This window comes from Pseudonaja textilis, chromosome Z, assembly GCF_049901715.1.
Source record: "Pseudonaja textilis isolate UNSWEBS1 chromosome Z, rPseTex1.2, whole genome shotgun sequence".
Classification (NCBI taxonomy): Eukaryota; Metazoa; Chordata; class Lepidosauria; order Squamata; family Elapidae; genus Pseudonaja; species Pseudonaja textilis.
This window is the reverse complement of record NC_142008.1, coordinates 92,716,832-92,738,727: the sequence shown is the minus strand read 5'-3', so window position 1 is coordinate 92,738,727 and position 21,896 is coordinate 92,716,832. Positions and strand designations below refer to the sequence as shown.

Sequence of the window (21,896 nt, the reverse complement as noted above, 5' to 3'; positions counted from 1 at the left end):
AAGGACTACTTATATATTTGTAAGTTAGAATTTTTTCCATCAATATTAAAATATTTTAATGAATAGTTTAAGTGAATATGGTGTAGATGGATGCAATATTTCAGTATAGATGATTAGGCAGTTTGCTTCCTTTTCTCTCTCTCTTCCAGAAATTCAAAGGAGATCTAGAGACATATGGTCCCAACCAAGTAAGCCACATCCAATTTATCCTTATCTGCAAAATTCCTTGTTTTGTTTCAGTTTGATCCCGTAAAAAATATGTGTTGTTTTTTGGACTTTGGGATGTCTTAAATCCCATCCTAACTTTTTCCTCAAAGAAAATTCCATGACTGAATGAGCCATGCATACTCTCATATTGTATATGCAGAATGCTTCTACAATTTACATTGTGGTAGAACATTAGTATCTATGGCTCTGCCATATAAAATTCATTCACGCATAGGAATTACTTGCAGAAAATTATCCATCTCTGCAAAACTTAATTTCAAAATAATACTTTTTATCTCTTCTAGGGACGTCCAGGCCTCCCAGGAAACCCTGGCCCTCCAGGCCCTCCAGGCCCACCGGGTGCACTTTATATAAATGTAAGTTAATTCTCCTATTTAATTCTGCCAACACTCCATTATTTTATCTTTTCCTTTTTGATGGATTTTCTCCGAAATAGAATGATGGTACGTTGTAGGACTGGATTGCAAACACAGGATACCCGAAAGATTGTAAAGTTCTGTGAATAAAGCAGGATCCTTATAATATCTTCTAGTGTCGTAGAATCTCAGCTACCAATGAGGCAATAAAAGCTTGTCCCATCGCTACTATTTTGTGCTACTAGCTCATAATAATTAGATGACTATAAAATACGTTGCAATGTGACAGTGTTCCTGAATTTTACAATGTGTGGACTTCAACTTCCTGAATTCCCCAGCCGGTATGCTGGAGAATAGAAGTCCACATATCCTAAAGTTGTGGGATTGAGAAACACTCTACTATGGGGATCGTTTCTCAAGGCAGAACCACACCAACGTGAGCCCATTCATCATATGCCATAGTATTACAGGCAGAAGGGAAATCAAGCATTTTATGGAAAGGAATCAGTGGAATGATTTGCCTCCAGAAGTTGTGCAATGTTGGAGGTTTTAAAGAAGAGATTGAACAACTATTTGCTGAAATGGTATAAGGTTTCCTGCTTGAGCAGAGGGTTGGGCTAGAAAACCTCCATGGTCCCTTCCAACTCTGTTATTTTAAAAACTAGAAATCCAGCTTTTTAGATATTTTGTGTAAACATTGTGCATAATTACTGTTGGTTGCTGTTAAGGAACACTGGCCTTTTTTTGAAACTGGAGACAATTATGGCACATAAGCAGTAAATAAGGAAGAAGAAATACCCCTTCTTTGACTGCTCTTAGCTCTTTTATTTCTGTTTTCACTCGCTATGGAATCCATGTTTATTATCCAGTTTAGGGATCAAGTGGTACCATTAATAGGAGGAGACTAATCCCATGAAGGATGAATAATAGGATTAGCCAAAAGCTTTTTTGCCTTTGAGGATTTGAACCCCTATCTGATGGCATTGATCTTTATGAATAGAGCAAAAAATAGATTATCATTCCCCTTAAGTGGTAGATAATATTTAAAAGGCCAAAAAAAACCAAACCCAACCCTTATTGCTCAGACCACATCAGAATGACTAAACTCATACTAGTTCAAAATCACAGTTGAAATGAAATAGGAAGTTAGTTAATACTTTAGGTAATGGGAATGTCTTTCTTGTTCAGAAAAGGAAATGTGGGAGGGGGGGAACGGAGTGGGGTGAGCAAAAACATCTTCCTCTTTATCTGTATGCTTTATAATATCCTTCCAGAGAGTATACCCTGTCCGACCCAGGCCACATTGCAAGCAGCCGGTGAGTTGACTAAGTCATAAGATTCCTTCTTTATTATCACATCATGCAAAGTCAGGTACTCCGCAGTTCCTCATTATATACAGAAGCCCTATGCTATTTGAGAGACAACCAATAAGAAGATGCTCTGCACAGAACTCTCAAGCAACAGCAGTTGATCTAGAGGTGGCAGCTTTGACATGGCATTGAGATGCTTGTAGATGGAAAACTAGTCCTACCTATCCAAAAGATAGTGAGCAGTTCTTCCATTTGCCCTCTCCGTAAAGGGTTTTCTGTGACAAGACAAAGTAATAAAAGTAATCCCATGGATAATTATCCATGCACAATATAAATCTTACTTTGAAGTTATCCTAAAGTCATAGCAGCTGACGATTCTCTTCTGCCAAGTATCTTTCACCAATTTGAGCAAGAGCTACTTGGGAGGATAGAGAAAAATTTAGCATAAAACAAGATACGGCAAAAGAAAAAGTATGCCTTCCTATTGCTGTGCCAAACTAGTTGGTTGCCCAACAATCCTGCTGTCAGAAGTCTCCTACTGTCAGAAGTCCCATTTCTCAGTTGACTTTTACAACACTTGCAGTACCTGGAATTATGATCGGCATGGGATGGCATGGGATTTTCCTTGCTGCCCCAGGATTCCTTGGAGATAGAAGTGGCATTTACATAAAACGTATCCTTAAGCTCCATTTTGCAAGTGAAACAAAGTTACAACAGCCAAAATAAATAAGAAGGCTGGTTCTTGTAAAAATTAATTCTGCTGATTAAATTCCAAGAAACTACCTGGATACAAGGGACAAAATCAGGTTAAATAACCTCTTGCTCAATGGGAAAAAGCAAACTAATCAATAGTTCCAACCCTGCACTGAAAACTGAAAAAGTATTGTTACAAACTTGTGTGTTTGTGTGTGTGTGTGTGTGTGTGTGTGCATGCATGTGTCTGTATCTGTGTGTGTCTCTTGACTAATATCTTTAGTTGTTCATTACTGAAAGCATATCTCACCTTTTGGCTTATTATTAGTTTAGGCAATTTACAATAGAAATACAAACAAATTAATATATTAAAATAAATAAACTATTAAAAAGTTTTGTGAAAAAAGTGTTTTTAATCTTTCAAAATTAGGATTAATACAAATTAAAGCATTTCCCCATGACATAGCATCTGACTCTGTTCTTATTCCTTTCAGGTGAACCAGGATCCATGTTTTGATTCAGGTATTATTTATCCTTTTTTGTATTTGGAACAAAAATACATCCTTTTTTTAAATTGTGCAAACACCATGCATGAATTCCTTAGTTTTTTCTAATCTGTTGGCAATTTATCAATCCTGCAATCTTTAGGACTGATCAATTTGATGTTTTCTCTGACTACCATAGCTATGGTTCCTAGCTGAATTGTCAAGTTTATAGGTAGTCCTTGACTTATTTAGTAACTGTTTAATTTATTACGATATCATTGAAAAAAGTGATTTCCGAACAGTCCTCACATTTATGACCATCTCAGTATCCCCTCAGCCATGTGATTGTAATTCAGGTGCTTATCAATTGTCACACACTTGCAATGGTTACAGTGCCCTACAGTCATATGACCACCATCTGCAACCTTCCCAATTGGCTTCTGACAAGCAAAGTCAATGGGAGAGCCAGAAGATCAAAAGCCACAATCATCTGATGTCTCGTTTAATGACTATGGTAATTTGCTTAATTACAACAGATAGGCCATGATATCAGATGCAATCACTGCACTGCTTGGTGATGATTACTCCACTCCAAGCTGAGGCTGTAAGTTGAGGATTACCTGTACAACAGAAAAATAGAACATAAGTGCAAAACAGGGCAACCTGATGTGGCTTTGGCAGGACGTTAAAAGAAAATGTTGCTATCCTTCATTTGTGGAGAAACCTGAAGTACTTTCTGCCCATGCATCGCCATCTTCTGTTCTAGTTTGGCATGAATTTAGTGTTTAGGACATGTTTGGCATCTGTAAAGTAGGAAGGAAGCAAATTCGTAGTTCGTATAGAGGAAAATATTTATATTCTGGGAAAGGAGGGCATATTCATTCAAACTTTTTTTTCTTCCACAGATATAGAACCAATTATGAAGGATTCCCCTGACAAAAGCCAGAATGGATATAAGGTGTGTTATTATTACAAGTTTCTCCATTTTGATTTCTCTTCCAAAGTAAGGGCAGAGATGGGCAAATATTTAAGGCTGCATATATATATATATATATATATATATATATATATATATATATATATATATATATGTGTGTGTGTGTGTGTGTGTGTGTGTGTGTGTGTGTGTGTGTGTGTGTGTGTGTGTTCTGAGGTTCTCTGGTATTTATATGTGGATCTTTGGTTGTTCGGGTTTTCTCCCACGTAAGATTTGAAGTATCTAGGCAACGTTTCGATGAAGTCTCATTCATCATCTTCAGGCTTCTGTCTCCGACTCTGTGCTTCTCAGAGTAATGTGAGATTGCAGCTGCTTCCTCCTTTTAACTGCCAGTGGGGGTGGGACTTGATTGGGTGGGGGCTTGGCTGTGTTCTGATTGGTTGGGGGGTTAGCCGTGTTCTGATTGGTTGGGGGCGTGTTCTGTTCAGGTGGGGGCTTGGTTGTGCTCAGGTTAGTCTTAGTTGCTGGGGGATTTGAGCTGGTGAGTTGTGATCTTGCTGTTTGGCTTCGAGTTCGTGGTCCTTCTGCATCTTCATAGTGGGTGTCGGTTTGCTTCATGTATGGCTCGGAGGGGTTTGAAGTGGGTAGTGATGCAGCTGCCGTGCAGCTTCTGGTCCATGGTCGTGTCTCATCTTCTGAGTGGGTGGGAGTCTGTTTTCTACATGGAAGTGTGGTGGTGGCATCTTGTGTGGCTCTCATGGGTGTGGGTCTGGTGTCCTTCTTCATGTTAGGTACTCGTCTGTTCATGAGGGCGGGTTTCCAAATGGCTGGAAGGCGGGAGGTGTCATCTCGTTTGTTCATGCTGTTAACCTAATCCAAAAAGAAACCCCAACCAAAATCCAAGACAGAGAACAGGAAAACGGCAAAGCCCTCCTCCCATATATAAAAGGCACTACAGACAAAATTAGCAAGATCCTCCAAAAACACAACATCAAAACAGCATTCTGCACAAACAGAAAAATATCCACCATCCTAAGAAACCCCAAAGACAAAATCGAATTAGAAAACCAAGGAGTATACGAAATCCCCTGCACTGCCTGCCCTACCACATACATTGGACAAACTAACAGAAGAATAAATGCACGCATTGAAGAACATAAGAACTCAATCAAAAAAAGAAGAAACGACCTCTTCTCTGGTGCAACACCTCAAAGCCACAGGACATGAAATTGATTTTAAAAATACCAGAACTATCGCCAAAACCGAACACTTCAACAGCAGAATAATCAGAGAAGCCATAGAGATAGAAAAACGCCCACACAGCATGAACAAACGAGATGACACCTCCCGCCTTCCAGCCATTTGGAAACCCGCCCTCATGAACAGACGAGTACCTAACATGAAGAAGGACACCAGACCCACACCCATGAGAGCCACACAAGATGCCACCACCACACTTCCATGTAGAAAACAGACTCCCACCCACTCAGAAGATGAGACACGACCATGGACCAGAAGCTGCACGGCAGCTGCATCACTACCCACTTCAAACCCCTCCGAGCCATACATGAAGCAAACCGACACCCACTATGAAGATGCAGAAGGACCACGAACTCAAGCCAAACAGCAAGATCACAACTCACCAGCTCAAATCCCCAGCAACTAAGACTAACCTGAGCACAACCAAGCCCCCACCTGAACAGAACACACCCCAACCAATCAGAACACGGCTAACCCCAACCAATCAGAACACAGCCAAGCCCCCACCCAATCAAGTCCCACCCCACTGGCAGTTAAAAGGAGGAAGCAGCTGCAATCTCACATTACTCTGAGAAGCACAGAGCCGGAGACAGAAGCCTGAAGATGATGAATGAGACTTCATCGAAACGTTGCCTAGATACTTCAAATCTTACGCAGGAGAAAACCCGAACAACCAAAGATCCATATATATATATATATATATATATCTATATCTATATCTATATCTATATCTATATCTATATCTATATCTATATCTATATCTATATCTATATCTATATCTATATCTATATCTATATCTATCTATCTATCTATATAAATATATATATATGAATAGTCTTTGTACTATGCATTTAAGACAAATAGATTCAGCAAGTTTCTGAACTAACGTAGACCAATCAGAGTTAACAGCTAATGCCATTACTTTTTTAATCCATTCTTTTGGATTAAACTACATAGATATGTGGTGCTTATACTGTCTTTGGTACAAAATAATGATTTTCTCTAAAAGAAATCTACAGCTGACCAGGGTGGTACTTGCAATAATGTTTGCAAATGGGACAGCTGTTGTAAATTTTAGGAACTACCAAACATCAATCCAAAATGCTTATCCAAAAATGTTTACAAATCTTTCCCACTACAGCTAAATATGCTCCAGTGACATTTTTTTATTAAAAGAGATGTGAGTATATATTTTTCTGCTTTCCTTTCAGCATCCCACCTGGACCTTCCGTTCAAAAGAACTCATGTTGAAATCTGCTTCCTCCATTCCTGAAGGCAGTTTGGTCTACATCACTGAAGAGGCCGAAGCTTTCTTCAAGACCTCTAAAGGATGGAAAAAAATTCTGGTAGGAGCCATTGTTAATAATCCCTTTAATTAGAGTAGAATTTGGTGCTGGTTTTAAAAGATTATGGAGTTACCTTATTGATTTGCTTGCTTTCTTATTTAGATATCTGGTTAGAATTGTGGATTACAGAAAACTGGACTAGATAGCTATTTAGGCTAATATAGCTGACTTCTAATATTCTATAATATAAATTGGAAAGCACTGCTTTAATTTATTCCCCAAGGCAGATTAACTACTGAATTTATCAGTTGTTGGATTTTCATGATGAATCTTGGCTTGCTTATTTGAACTATGTGGCAAGGCTGCTAAATTTCATACTTCTTTTCCTGTATTGTATGTGTTTCCTTGACTAGATGGAGGATTCTGCACTTCTATTTGCAGCTGATGACCCTTTGGTGCCTATGGAAAATAATCAGGTGATAATTTTTTCCAGCATTTTATGCCATGTCAGTGCTTGCACAATAGTATTGTTAAATTGGTACTGTATTTAAGGAGTTTGCTATGGTATAATGATGGTGAAAAATGTCTTGCAATCTTTGTACAAGGCCATTTAGATCAAGGGTCGCCAATCTTTTGGACTTCAGGGACCAAAATTTTAATTTAAAATCCGGCAGACCACTAATATGAATTTTGACTGACAGTGGCTTGCTGATGGTGAGAAAGTTGATCCCATATTCCAGAGCTGCAGTAGTCACAGGACTGGCCCTTTGGTCATCCTGGAGCAGCTGCTCCTCCACCCGGATGCACCAGCCTGCCATGGACTGGAAGAGCTACTCCAGGATGACCAAAGGGCCAATCTTGTGACTACTGCAGCTCTGGAATATGGGACCAACTTTCTCACCATCAGCAAGCCACCCCAGGGCAGATTTTCCTCCCCTGTCACTGGTCTTACCTTCCAGTTCCAGCTCGCATGGCTCTACTCAAGGTAAGGTTTGCCCTCAGCCAAAGGATTAGGGCCAGCGGGTGGGCAGGCCATGTGGGCAGCACAGCCTTGTGTTCCCGCACAGCCTGGATTAATTGGTTTAGAGGGGACATTTCTCTATGGACCACCAAAATTTTCTCACAGACCACCAGTGGTCCTCGGCCCACTGGTTGGCGATCACTGATTTAGATGACATTTTTGAGAAGAAAATTTGATAATGGTAAAGGAATGTATGCAAATATTTACTGTGTGATTTTTGTAGTTAGTTTATCTTAAAACATGACTTTGTAAATTGTTTTGAAGAAACTTTGCCTTGGGTTATATTATACAATATTTCCAGTAAAAATAATAATAAGTCATGAGATTATGGGATACAACTCTGTAAGTTGGGGCATGTGTTCTGATTTATTGAAGGGTCACATACATTTAATAAAATCCTTCAAGATAGCTATTCAGTTCTCCTTAAGATCCAACAATGTCTGAGCTGCCACCACGTCCATATTATCCTCTAGATCCGTGATGGTGAACCTATCGTATACGTGCCAGAGGTGGCATGCAGAGCCTTCTCTGTGGGCATGCAAGCCATCGTCCCAGCTCAGCTCTGCCACGCATGTGCACACACTCTTCCCGCTGGCCAGCTGGTCTTCGGGTCTCTGCCATGTATGCGTGGGGAGCAGAGTGCATGTGGGGGGGTCTGCATGGGGATGTATGCACATGCCTGAGGGATGCACGTCTATTTCATTTTGGGGATGTGCACATGTGCATGTGCTTTGGGCACTCAGTGCCGAAAAGTTTAGCCATCATTGCTCTAGATATTTTTATTCTCAGAGCTAACTACTGAGAAAAGAATTGAATGGCAGGTAAGGAATTTTAGAGAGAGAAAGAGAGAGAGACAGAGAGGGAGGGAGAGAAGGAGGGAGGGAGACAGAGATATACACACATATACACACTTATTTTTTAAACATGCTTATACCCTAACCCTAACCATCCAACTCATACACAATGACTGCAGGCAACATACATCAACAATTAAAAAATTAAAATTCACAATTTTGAATTATGAATTTAAAAATCCAAACAACCCCAGCCCTCAGCCAGAATCAAATAAGTCACTTTATTGGCACTATATGATGCACTGACAAAACCAAAACCTAAGAAATATGTTTTTGAAATATATTGTATGTGTCATATTTGTATATTTAATTTGTGATTGTAACATTTCATGAAGTGTTGAAAAAATAACACTGAATATTCTAATTCCTTGGATTGAAAAACTTGAACAAAAAAAAATCAGTGAACATCTTTTTGTTTCTTTACTAGATAGCTGCACATGTTGAAGGTATCTACAAACTGTATTTTATTTTCCTGGGATAATTTCATTTCCTATTTATAATACAATAAATATGACCAAAATGGTTAGCATTTTGTAATACCAACTCCTGCAACAGCCTTTTTAATATAAAGGCTCAGCAAGGTTTCCCAGTACAACCTACATTTTGTTTAAATATGTGGGATATTGAATGGCATGCCAAAGAAATGCTGCAACTAATAGATGGCTATTAAAAACATGTGTGCTGTTAAAATTAGTGTGATTTTCTATTTAAAGTGAGCAGGTACAAATTAAAGGAGATTGATCCAGTGACAGAAGGACTTTCTACTATCAATCTCATTGGGTGCTGAATCATTATTCTTGCTGCCCCAGCATTTTCTTTCTCAAACAGAAAATAAATCAATTATCCATGGCAGTGATGCTAAAGTGTGACAAACTAAGCAAAATGATATTTAGCTTCTGCCCCTTCTTGCTATTGCTTTTTCTGACAACCACAGTGAACAGTGAAAAAATTAAAGGCTGCTTGATTGGGTGGGTCTTGGGTTCACATCTTATTATGAAGAATTGATCAAAATGTCTATAAATCTTCCATATACAGAATAATATAATAATCCTTTTCTCTGGTTTCAGCTTAATGAAAGAAACAAAACAATTCCGACAATTGTACCAACAAGCATCCGCCAGAGGATTCCTTCAGTAAGTTCAACAAGACAAATCACTGGCACAATATTTTTAAAAAACCCTCATATACCTTCTGAGACAAACAATCTTAACTAATGACACAATTCAAATTGGTTTTTTGTTATAGACAACAAGCAATTTCTAAAAACAAGCAATCATAGCCCATTCAGAAAAGCAGAAAAGCTTTAAAATCAGAGGTGGAATTCCGCAGGTTCTGACCAGTTCTAAAGAACCGGTAGCAGAAATTTTGAGTAGTTTGGAGAATTGCAAATACTACCTCTGACTGGAGATTTTATGCCCACCAAGCTACGCCCACACAACCGGTAGTAAAAAAAATTGAATCCCACCATTGTTTAAAATGTTTTCAACTGAGTGCACTTTAGAAGTATTAAGAATGTACCCCACCCCACGCACGTTTCTAGCTAGCAGGTTAACTACAAAGTTTTAGAAATATCAGTATATATTTGGGGAGTTTCATTTTGGATAAAGTTTATATAGCCCAATTGCCTTTGTTGCCCTTCCTATGAGGCTCGGATCAATAAAGCCAAGGGAGTTAAATGTTTATTATAATATCTGATTGCGGCTCATGAAATTATCTAAATGAATAATGGGTAAATAAATATATTTCTATACCCTTCATATTTATCTTTAGAGCTATAACCTTGATTTTAAAAAAAATATGAGTCATTGAATGTAGCAGCACAGAAAATATAAACCTACCATATATGGATTTCATTTAATTGTCATGATTTCCCAAGAATACTTGGGAACACTAGATTTGATGTGTGGGATAAATTGTGAATGTTTAATTCACCATTTAATTGGGTTCTTGTTTGGTTGTATGATTGAACTTGGGTTCAATGCTAAAATGCAAACATGTCTTTTAAGATATGGAATAAAACTTGATGGGCATCAGCTAATCCATTCTGTTGAATTAGATTCTACTTCAATGCCATGTGTGATACTGGATTTCTTTCACTTTTCAGCTCCGCCTAGTAGCACTAAACTTCCCTTTGACTGGTAATATGGGAGGGATTGTAGAGTGGACCTACAGTGCCATCGGCAGGCCCAAGAGGCAAACCTGCAAGTAACTTTCTGAGCCTTCCTGTCCAGAAATACACAAAGCCTTATCTCAGTTGTGAAGAGAACAGACAGGAATTTGCCACTTGTTAACCTGAAGGTTAGTAACAGATTCTTATTGGCTCTTATGTCAGTACCTCCTACTTGGATAGGACTATGGAGAAGCAGGCAGATCAAGATTGATCAACTAAGTCCAGTGCCTGGTTTCCAAATGGAAATTATTGGAAATTTAATTCTATTTATACATGAAATGTCAAAAACAGCTGTTGCAAAGTTCCTTAACTATATACACAAAACTTTGAAATAAAGTTTTTTTTAAAAACAAGTTTTATTGATTTTACAAACAAACAACAAAACAAAACATCATTAAACATTAAGAACGTAAAACCTCTTTCCATTGTAGATCTTTACAAGGCAGGTAACATATTGCTTTATATCACATACTTATAATTTATCCCATTTCCATATAAACATGTAAATTCCCTTTACCAAATTCCACATTGTTTCTCTTTAATCATTATTCAATCATATTTCCTTTCTAATTTATCTGCTATTCAGTCATCAAATTTATATTTTCCTCTGGCTTGTTTATAATTATTCTCATCTAGTCTTCCTCCAAGATTTTATTATTTAATCTTAATTAAACACACACACATAAGACATAGACATACAAACATAAAACTTTCTTCTAGAAAGTAACTTGGCCCCAGATTACCTCTTTTTGTATGGACTTCAATTGAATTCATGCTCTTCTTATATACCATTACCCCTCTTATTTACCATTCTATATCTATTATATAACTCCTCTCCACTTTTGCCTCATCTTAATTCTGTTTCATATATTTAATCTTGCTTTAAAGAAAAATATTTTTATATCTTTTGTCCATTTCTCCATTTACATCTGTCTCATTTCCAATTTAAGAAAGAATAGTTTCCCCTGGAATCACCAATCGGAGTATGATGCCTTTCTACCATTCCCCTAAATTAAAATTTAAAATAACACCTAAATCCCAATCAGATTCTGCTTAGTACATTCTACTATTTCAGAAACCAATACTACAATAATAGATCCATAACAATCAACACATTAATCCATTAAACTCTATATTCAAACTAATATTTTAAACATTCCCTTTAGTATTTTATTAAAACTTATTATCATTCATTATTAAACCTTTTAAAGTTATGTCTTGATATTTTAGTCTTTTATTAGATCTTAAAAAGTTCTGATTATCTACTTATAATACAAATACCACTATTACAATACTCATGTGTACTTTGCAGAATCCCCCTTTTTTTTAAAAAAAAAAATTACCCATTATCCCTAAAAAAAATTCCCTTTTCTCCATCTTGTCTTATATCTTTGTAACTTTTTTCCCCCTTTTCCCTTTCCTTCTTAGCCCGCCTAAACTTTTTACCCCCTCCTCTCCAAACCTCTGCCTTCTTGATTTCCCCTTTCAGTTGCATTCCTCTTTCCTTTTGCTTTCTAGCATTCTGTTGTTTTTGCATCTTCTTTTTCTCTTTCATAAACATTTTTTTATTTCTTAAGTCCTTCCTTTTCGCTCCTCTCTTTCTCCTTTCTTTCTTAGTCACACCGTCTAGTTCATTAAAGATGGCTTCTTCTTCCTCGGCTTCTTCCAGCTGTTGTTTAATTTGCTGACACATGACAAGCGCCATATCTAGAAAACAAAGGGCTTCTCCCATAACATCTTTGCCTTCTTTCTTTATTTTTAAATATTGTTTTTTTAATTCATCAAGAGATAGAGCCATTTTGAACTCTTTCTTCTTCTCTTTCTGTGTCCTCTTCTTATTAAGCCAATCAGTTATTTCCAAACTTACAACAGTTCCCAAAAGTCCCAAAGTCCCACAGTCATCAAACAGTCCAGGCAGAGTACAAACTTCTTCTTTTTACAATTTCTCTTCTAGGAGTGAAGTCAAATTAGGGAAAGAAGAAACGTCCAATCTGTGCTTTAAATCTTTCTTAGAATTAATTTCTATTCTCTTTATCTTCAAGGCATCTCCTCCAGCAAAATCTTAGAGTAAAGATTTGTTTTCCCAAGCCTCTCCCTTCCCACTTATAACAAAGGAGTTTAGGTTTTACCTTCTACCAAAAGGCTGGTTTCCCTTGTCCATTTGTTAATTCCATAAGGGAGGAGAGTGACTTCTTTTCGTCACTTTTCTTCGCAGCTGAAAACATCAATCGGGAACATTATAGCTTCCAAGTCATTACTTTCCCAGGTGTTAAATATGTCCTTAAGGTCCCAGTTCGACCAAGAAAAACTTTCTTTAAAAAAACAAAACTCCTTCTTCCTCCTGCGCATTCTTTATCCAGTTTCCGGCTTCTTTATGGTGGCCATAAAGACCACCGCTGGACCATCTTGAGAGAAGGGGGTTATTGCCGGCTGGGGGGTTGCGACGCCCCTCACCCCGTCCGGATCCCCTATCTTCAGCTGCCCCAACAGGGCAGCCTTAGCCTCAAATCCGTCAGGATCGGAGGCACCAAGGTAACTAGCACAGCAGGGATCGCAGAGAGGCGAATCCCTGCTGTCATCGAAGCCGACAAACCGGAAGTCAAAATAAAGTTTTATTTAATTTAATCTAATCTAATCTTTGAAATAAAGTATCTTTCTCATGGCCATATTAATATGTATTCCTCTAATCCCTGAACCGGCAGAAATGTATTATTATTTTTAGTAGTAGAAGTTTTTAATATATTTAGTCAAATCAAGATGGTGAACATATTTATTTATTTACTTACGTTTTTATTTAATTTATAGGGCACCCATCTTACCTCAAAGTAATTCTGGACTGCTTACGATCATATTTAATAAAACTATATAAATTAAAAACATAAAGAAATACAAAATACAAAACACTATGGCCCAATTAAACATATACTTACTTAATACTCTTATTTCCTATTTTCTCTATAACAACCTTGTCAGATGGGTTGAGCTGAGAGATATTAACTAGTCCAAGCTCACCCGGATAGCTTTCTGCCTATGGCACGGCTAGAACTCACAGGCTCTTGGTACATGGCGGATACCCACCCTCTCAACTGATCCAGACAGAACAGCTGGGTGGGGTAATGCCCTCCACAATCAAAATAGAATGGCTGTGCTTACAGCATCCTAAAGAGCCAATAAAAGCAAGGCAGATTCCAGTTCCTGATTCCATCATAATGTTGTTGGGCATTTCAGCTCAGCATATCAAAAATTTGGGAAGTTCTAAACTTGACTCTGCTGGCATGTCTCACACACAAAAGAAAAGCAATTATTTACATATAATTTCTTCTTTAAAAATTCAGACCAATCGTGTGTGATCCCCCTGATCTGCTGTGTGCCACTTATCTTCAGGCACTGTTCTCTTTCTCTTGACAGACCACTGCAGCCCACCTGAAGCAGCTCTGGGTCACACAATGTCTTTGTTCCAGAAGTGGCTCTAGAGAAAGCTCTTCCAGGCCTCTGCAGCCTCTGAAAACCGTGCAAAATCACATCCTATTCTTGCCCGATTTTCAGACGCTCTGGAGTTGGCACAACAGCATACCCTATTTTCACACAGCCTACAGCCTCCAAAAATCAAGTGAGAATGGGGCATGCTTACAAAAATAACTATTGTCAGGTATTAATGAATATTGACAAGTCACCCAAAACTTTGTGGAGTATTATCTTTGGTACACCTGTCATAGGTTCACTATCACTGCTCTATCATCAGCGAGGTGTCACCTAGCATTTTAGTAGCAAGACTTGTACAGTATTGGGAAAAGAGAAGCACAGTACCTATCAGCTGTTTTTGGATCGGTTTTCAAAACTGCAATATTGTTTTCTGTGTGCTGCAGAGGCAGGGAATTTTTCGTAGCTTCTCTCCTGCTTCATAATTCAGTATCTCTCCATCCCTGCTGGATCAGATCATTTTTAAATAAGATTTCCACTCTTTCAAAAAGAAATAAATCCATACTTGAAAGTAGCTGCCTCTCTTAACCAGACCAGAAGGCTCCCAGAGGGGAATGCTCAGAGACACAGAGGGGATAAGCATGCCCACTTGTCTAAACTAGCCAGTAAAAGAGGGACAACTCCCTTCATTAAGGATAACCTGGCCATGGCCCCAAAAGAAATTTTGCTTAAATGTGCCTAATTGGAACACAACAAAAATAGAAGACTTGGGTTATAATAGAAAATACCCGTCACACAGAAACAATTCAGGAAAACTTAATGATGCCTCAGCCACCAGATGAAAGTCACATCATCAAAAATGGCAGAAAAAAAGACTTTGATGTACCATGTTCCTGCCATAGTTAGATGCAAGTGTAAAAAAAGTTCTAAATCTCATTTTTGCTACAGGGTCAGCTATTGGCAAACAGCTGGAATTCCCTCTTCACTATGCATGGAAATTCTGATTTCAACCGCATGGAGAACCCCATCTATGCATTCAATGGGCGGAATGTCATGACTGACCCTACATGGTGAGTAAAATGTAGAAAGAGCATCCATAAGATAAATAATTTTGGAAAATTACAAACAGGGCTTTAAGAAAAGAATTCATTTTCTCTGAAGAGCATTTTTTCTCAACCTCAGCAGCTTTAAGGAGTATGTACTTCAATTATCAAGTCCCCAATATAAAGTAGCAAAAGCAGTACTAGAGTATCTGCCAGTATAAGCTGCAAGAGAAACTAAGTGTATGTTACATTGAGGCGGGGGAGGAAGGGACAAGAATATGGTTAGGGAAAATAAATGCTTTTCTTAGGCAAGGGATGCTTTTCCATTCTGCACTTCCGAATAGAGTTGTTATTCCCTTTAATTTGGCAAATAGCTATCTGTCAAGATCACCTTCCATTTCTATTGTCTTTTGTACATTTGGGAGTAACACTAACCGCTTTAGGAGTGTTGTTAAGAATAGCAACATGGCCTGTACTGAACACTGAAGGAAATTATGAGGTCCACATAGATTAGGCAGCACGGTCATCATTTAATTCAATCACATGGAAGAAGAAGAAGAAGAAGAAGATTGAGACATATTTCTGAGCACACAGGCAAGGAGAGTAGAAATTATTTGCATACGTAGGCTTTCCCTCCACAAGACACTGTCTGCTCAAGAATTGTGAAACATTGACTTCATCGTTTCTTTTTTGTACAATTCCTGATGTTTGTATTTTCAGGACCTACAAAGCTGTCTGGCATGGCTTCGCATTTCAAATAAACTACTCCAAAATTCGAGACTGTGAAAACTGGAGAAAAGCATCCAAATATGTAAGAGGACAGGCCTCTATTCCGCTTAAGGACATATTCCTCCTGGAGACCAGCTGGAGATGCTCAGATCTCCTGGTAGTTTTGTGTGTGGAAAATTCTTTTGGTGTTAGCATCTAGAAGGAATATATTATTAGTCTGGCAGGGAACAAAAGAAGGTCTTAGTTACCATCGAGGCTGGAACAGATTGAATGAAAGAGGCCCATGCATTAAGGTATTAGGATGCAAAGCACATGTTGGGAAATGAAGTGTGTAAAGAACCAAGGCCACACATTATTTTACTGCAAGCTGCCAGAACTTCTTGCCTTATTATATTATATTTGCATATACACATATGTATGTATGTATGTATGTATGTATGTATATATATATATATATATATATATATATATATATATATATATATATATATATATATATATATATATATATTTTCTTGGTCAATATATGGCATTCAATAGTCACAGTCATTTTAAGGAAACATTAAGTGCCTTTATTTCTATAAAAATCTTGAAAAGGGAATTCTATGGTATCTGACAAAGAGATCTGCAAGTTACTAGGTTACTAACTAGCACATCTACACTCTTTAATATCATGGAGCTGTTACTTCAAAAACTAATGAGATAAATAGTCTAAATATTCAATTCCCCAAAAATATAGCATGTACTGAAAGCTGTATTTCACATTAGAAACATATTCTGAAAGTCCCTGAATACACCTGGAAGTTTTAAGAAAGATATATACCAAGCTGGGAAAAGAATAATGTAACCCATAACTTTGCCACTTGTGGAATGTTATCTAGAATGAATGTTTTCTATTGTTCAAGTCTCAATAATTTTCTTTCTGATATATCACATATACTGAATGTATGTATCACTTGTTTCCGTACTTTATAAAAGGATTTGACTCCCCTTAATAAATGCTTTTTCTTTGCATAAATTATTTGGTGATTTGTATTTTCAGCTGGGCAAAGAAGCCTCTTGCAAAAGTAAAAATGTCTCAAATTCAGGGACCATGTTCTTCCAGCTCCATGCCAAACTCGGGATGTCTGAGTTTGGAGGTAACTGTATAATATTTAAAGAAAAGAGGAGACTTAATATTTTCCATGCTTCCCCTCATTTCAGGATTTCCACTGGTCACTGACTCATAGTGGATGACCAAAATAAAAATGGGGGAGAGGGGAGGGAATTGCAAGAAAAGCAAAGGTTTAAGCACCCTTTCCCCAACTTATTACCTCCCTGAAGTGACCACCACAAACAAACTTACTTTCATTATAATCACCAAATTCTGGATAGGTAAACCTGAACATATTGGTATACAGTATTTCTTTTCACAGTATAAACCATTTTCTCTCTGTGGTATCAGGCCTGAGTACCATAGCACTATCCAAGAGATGCAAACTATGATTTCCAGTAATGCTACCTGAAACTGCAATAGCTGTTTGTCAGAACCACATTATTGCTCTGGATTCAAATTGTTGTTTATTAGATCCTACAGAAGATCTGGAAGCCTCTCCTCCCAAGACGATTTTGAAGTCTTTTTTAGAATTAGCAGAAGTGCTACATTTGCTTGTGCTTTCAGCAATTTTACTATATGTGCTACATCAATGGCCCCCACCTTTTTTGTGCCACAGTCCAGTACCGGCATCACAAAATGATTAGCTAATGATTTAAATAAAAAAGGAATCCAATTTAAATGGTTAATCCCGGAAGGGATGTTAATTACGTGGAAAGAGAGGAAAATCAAAATAGAATCGATAGAACAGGCCCAAGATTTTTATCAACAGTTCACAGATACGAATGGTCAATCCTCTAAAGAAGATCCTAAAAGAAGACCACAGGAGGACCGATATCATCACAGAACCCAAAAGGAACGACTTTCTCCAGTTTCAGGAAGTGATAAACCACAACCTGGGAGAGAAGAGCAAATCCCACAACAACAACAACAAGAGAACGGAATCATTACTAGGCAAAAATCTAAGCAGACATAGATAAATGGTGGAGGGGAAGAAATTGCTCTCCATCAATATAAACGGATTAAATTCATTATCAAAAAGAAAAAGGATATTTTCAAAACTTATTCAACATAACGCCAGATATAATATGTCTTCAAGAAACACATATTTCAAAAATGACGAAAGACATCTAATTTGTCCAAAATTAGGGAAACTTTTACGGCACCGGCCGATAAACACAAGAAAAAAGGAATTGCAATTTACGTAAAACAAGATGTAAAGGCAGAATTAACCTGGTCGGATCCCGAAGGAAGAACTCTGGTTATACAAGTTTGGATAAACCACATCACATTTTTACTTGTAGCAATCTATGCCCCAAATGAAGACCAGGGGAAATTTTTAAACACCTTCACCAAAAAATAGTAGGCTTTGAAAAAAGAAACATTTGCTTGATTGGCGATTTTAACTCCATTGCAGACTACCAAAAAGACCATAGTAATGTGGGAAAAAACAAGAAGGGGAAAAGGGAACTTTCTGCGGCATGTAAGGAAATGTTGAAAGAGTTAAATTTAAAAGATTTATGGAGGGAACGGAATCTTGAAGGAAAACAATTTACATACTATTCTAATCCACATAAGACTTGGACTAGAATAGATATTGCTTGGATGGATTTGGATTTGGCTAATGAAATAAAAGAAATTAAAATCCTACCGAATGAATGGGGTGACCATAACCCAATACAGCTAATTTGGAGAGATAGGAGAGGAATAAAAAAAAAGATGGACACTAAACACCCAAATTGTAAATGAAGAAGAGTATATTAATAAGCTGAAAGAGGAGCTAAACTATTTCCTAAAAGATAATAATAATGAAACAACTTCAAAACAGAATATTTGGGATACTATGAAAGCAATTATAAGAGGCACAACAATATCCTATAATGCTATGAGAAACAAGAGAATTTATGCCCGACAAAATGTATTACAACAACAAATCAAAGACTTAGAAATACAATTACAAAAAACCCCTAAGATCCAAGGACTACAAAACCAGTTAATATTAGCCAAACATAAGCTGAATTTAATTGAACAAGATAAAATAGAAGTTAGCTTGAGAAGGTCCAAACAAAATTATTTTGAACACGCCAATAAACCAGGAAGATGGCTATCTTATAAACTTAAAAAAGAAAAAGAAAAGAGACTGATACACCAACTAATAGACGAGAAAGGCATACCACAACATGAGATTGAGAAGAAAAAAGATATTATATTAAACTATTTTCAAAGATTATATAAAAAAGAAGAAATCAATGAAGACAAAATAAGAACTTACCTGGAGAATACGAATGATAAAACAATAGGGAAGGAGACAAAGAGTTATTAAATAAGGATATTACATGGTCTGAGTTAAAATCCGCAATGGAGAATCAAAGTAATAATAAATCCCCTGGTCCAGATGGGATTCCAGTAGAATTGTACAAAGCCACAATAGATTTAGTAGGGCCACTGATGCTGGAAGTGTTTAACGAAGTACTTTTGGCAGCCAAAATGCCAGACTCATGGAGGGGGCATTGATTTAGATTAATTCGAAGGAGGATGTAGATGCCAGATATATCAACAATTATAGACCAATCTCACTTTTAAAAGCTGATTATAAATTATTTACCTCAATTATAGCGAATAGAGTAAAACAAGTTTTAAATTTATACATTCATGAAGACCAAAATGGTTTCCTTCCATCCCGCCAAATCAAAAATAATTTAAGAACCGTTATTGACGTATTAGAATATTATGAAGCTCATCCAGAGAAACAATTTGCACTCATGTTTTTAGATGCGGAGAAAGCATTTGATAACTTACATTGGCACTTCTTAATACAAAAAATCTATAACATGAGTCTGGGCACTAAATTCGAGAACATTATCACAACAATTTACAATACCCAACAAGCCAATATACTAATCAATGGTGAACAAACAGGCCCATTAAGCATTGAAAAGGGCATTAGACAGGGTTGCCCTCTCTCACCCCTCTTATTTATCTTTGCTTTAGAATCACTGTTAACGCGGATAAGACAAAACTGTGAAATCCAAGGAGTTAGGGTCAAAGAAGAGGAATATAAACTACAGGCGTTTGCAGACGATATGGTTTTTTTCCTAGAGGAACCCATGGAAAAAGGACATAACCTAATAAAAGAACTAGAACAATTTGGTTCAGTAGCAGGATTAAAGATTAATAAAAATAAGACAAAATTACTGACTAAAAATCTAACAGAGAATCAGAGGGAAGAATTAGAAAAAACCATGGGGATACAGGCAACAAAAAAGGTCAAATATTTAGGCATATGGTTAACACCATATAGTAAATCGCTCAAAGAGAATAATTATGATAAACTGTTACAGCAAATTAAGAAAGATCTAGAATCTTGGAATAAGTTGCAGCTTTCTCTACTGGGCAGGATTGCCACGATCAAAATGAACATCTTACCAAAACTCCTTTACTTATTCCAGACAATCCCAATAAAATTACCAAAAAATTTTTTTGAAGATATAAATAAGGTAACTCTTAAATTTATTTGGCAAGGGAAAAAAGCTAGAATCAGTATTAAGGCCTTACAAGATGCAAAAAGTAGAGGTGGGCTAGCGCTCCCAAACTGGGAATTTTATTATTGGGCAGCCAACTTATTATGGTTAAAAGACTGGGTCAATTTACTGAATAAAAGAACTTTAGTCTTGGAAGGGCACGACCTTCAGAGAGGATGGCATGCATTTCTATGGGATGTGGGGAAAACTAAACAGTCGTATTTTCATAGACATCTTATTAGAGATTCATTATTAACTAATTGGAAAAAAATATGCAAAAAACATTATTCAAAAATTCCAATTTGGCTTTCAACAATGGAGGCAATGGTTCATCCCAACAATTTGGATATAACAAAAACGACTAAATATAAAGATTTATTAGACCCTTTAGGAAAATTAAGAACTCGACAGGACTTACAGGAACAGGGATTTAAAATTGACCAGTGGTTATATATACAAATCCATAGCAGATACAAACAAGATATCAAAGAGTTTGGAATCTATAACAAATTACAATATTTAGATAAAATCTTATTAGGATCAAATAAAAAGAATATCTCCAAATTCTATAAATATTTATTGGAGGTAGAATTAGAGCAAGAGATAGTGAAAGGGAACATGATAATGTGGAGTAGGAATATTGGAAGAAGCATTACATTAACAGAATGGGAAAAGATCTGGAATAGAAACATCAAGATTACGAAATCCGCGGCGTACAAGAAAATATGTATAAAATGTTATATAGATGGCACTTACCCCCTTCGAGGTTAGCGAAAATGAACCCAAACACTAGTCCAAAATGTTGGAAATGTAAAAGCATAGAAGGAACCTACTTTCATATGTGGTGGTCTTGCAAAGAAGCCCAGAAATACTGGCAAAAAATCAGAAAATGGTTGGAGGAGATAACCAAAGAACAAATCGAATACAAACCAGAGTTCTTCCTACTAGGGATCTCTGATAAACATTTACCTAAAAAGATGAAATATGTAACAATTCATATTCTAACTGCGGCCAGATTAGCATTTGCCCAGTGCTGGAAATCATCCTATATACCTATAGAACAAATGGTCATCCAGAAAATATGTGACTGTGCAGAAATGGACAAATTAACTATAGCACTTAAAAATAAAGAGTCTTCAACATTTTATGATAATTGGAATTCGTGGTATAATTGGTTATTTCAGAGATAAACTGTTTAATGAACAATGGGTAATTTAAGCATAGATATTGATAAGATGTGGGTATTTAAAGTAAGGTAGGAAAATTGGATCTTGCAGACTGTCAAAAAGGATATCTGTCTGTTTTTAAATGTATTTTCTTTTCTCTTCCGTTTCTTTGTTTCTTTCTTTCTTTTATATCTCTTTTTCTCTTCTTTTTTCAGTTCGCAAGACCGAGCGTTTTTTTTTCTTTTTTTTCTTTTTCCTTTTTCTCCCCCTGTTTTATATGTAATGTCGATATGTTTTTAATTGTAAATTCAATAAAATTTATTT

General features: G+C 36.9%; 1 protein-coding gene across 1 annotated transcript in view; it reads left to right on the top strand.

Moving 5' to 3' along the window:
* The window catches only part of LOC113450746 (uncharacterized), a 31,994-nt gene extending 15,781 nt beyond the window's left edge, over positions 1-16,213 (top strand). Inside the window, 12 exon segments of the mRNA XM_087918005.1 lie at positions 150-188; positions 513-584; positions 1,859-1,900; positions 3,082-3,109; positions 3,978-4,030; positions 6,481-6,615; positions 6,969-7,031; positions 9,498-9,563; positions 10,535-10,583; positions 10,586-10,728; positions 14,969-15,090; positions 15,784-16,213. Coding sequence (XP_087774131.1) covers positions 150-188; positions 513-584; positions 1,859-1,900; positions 3,082-3,109; positions 3,978-4,030; positions 6,481-6,615; positions 6,969-7,031; positions 9,498-9,563; positions 10,535-10,583; positions 10,586-10,728; positions 14,969-15,090; positions 15,784-15,991 — 1,020 coding nt within the window. The 3' untranslated portion in view covers positions 15,992-16,213.
* The last annotated feature ends 5,683 nt before the right edge of the window (positions 16,214-21,896 follow it).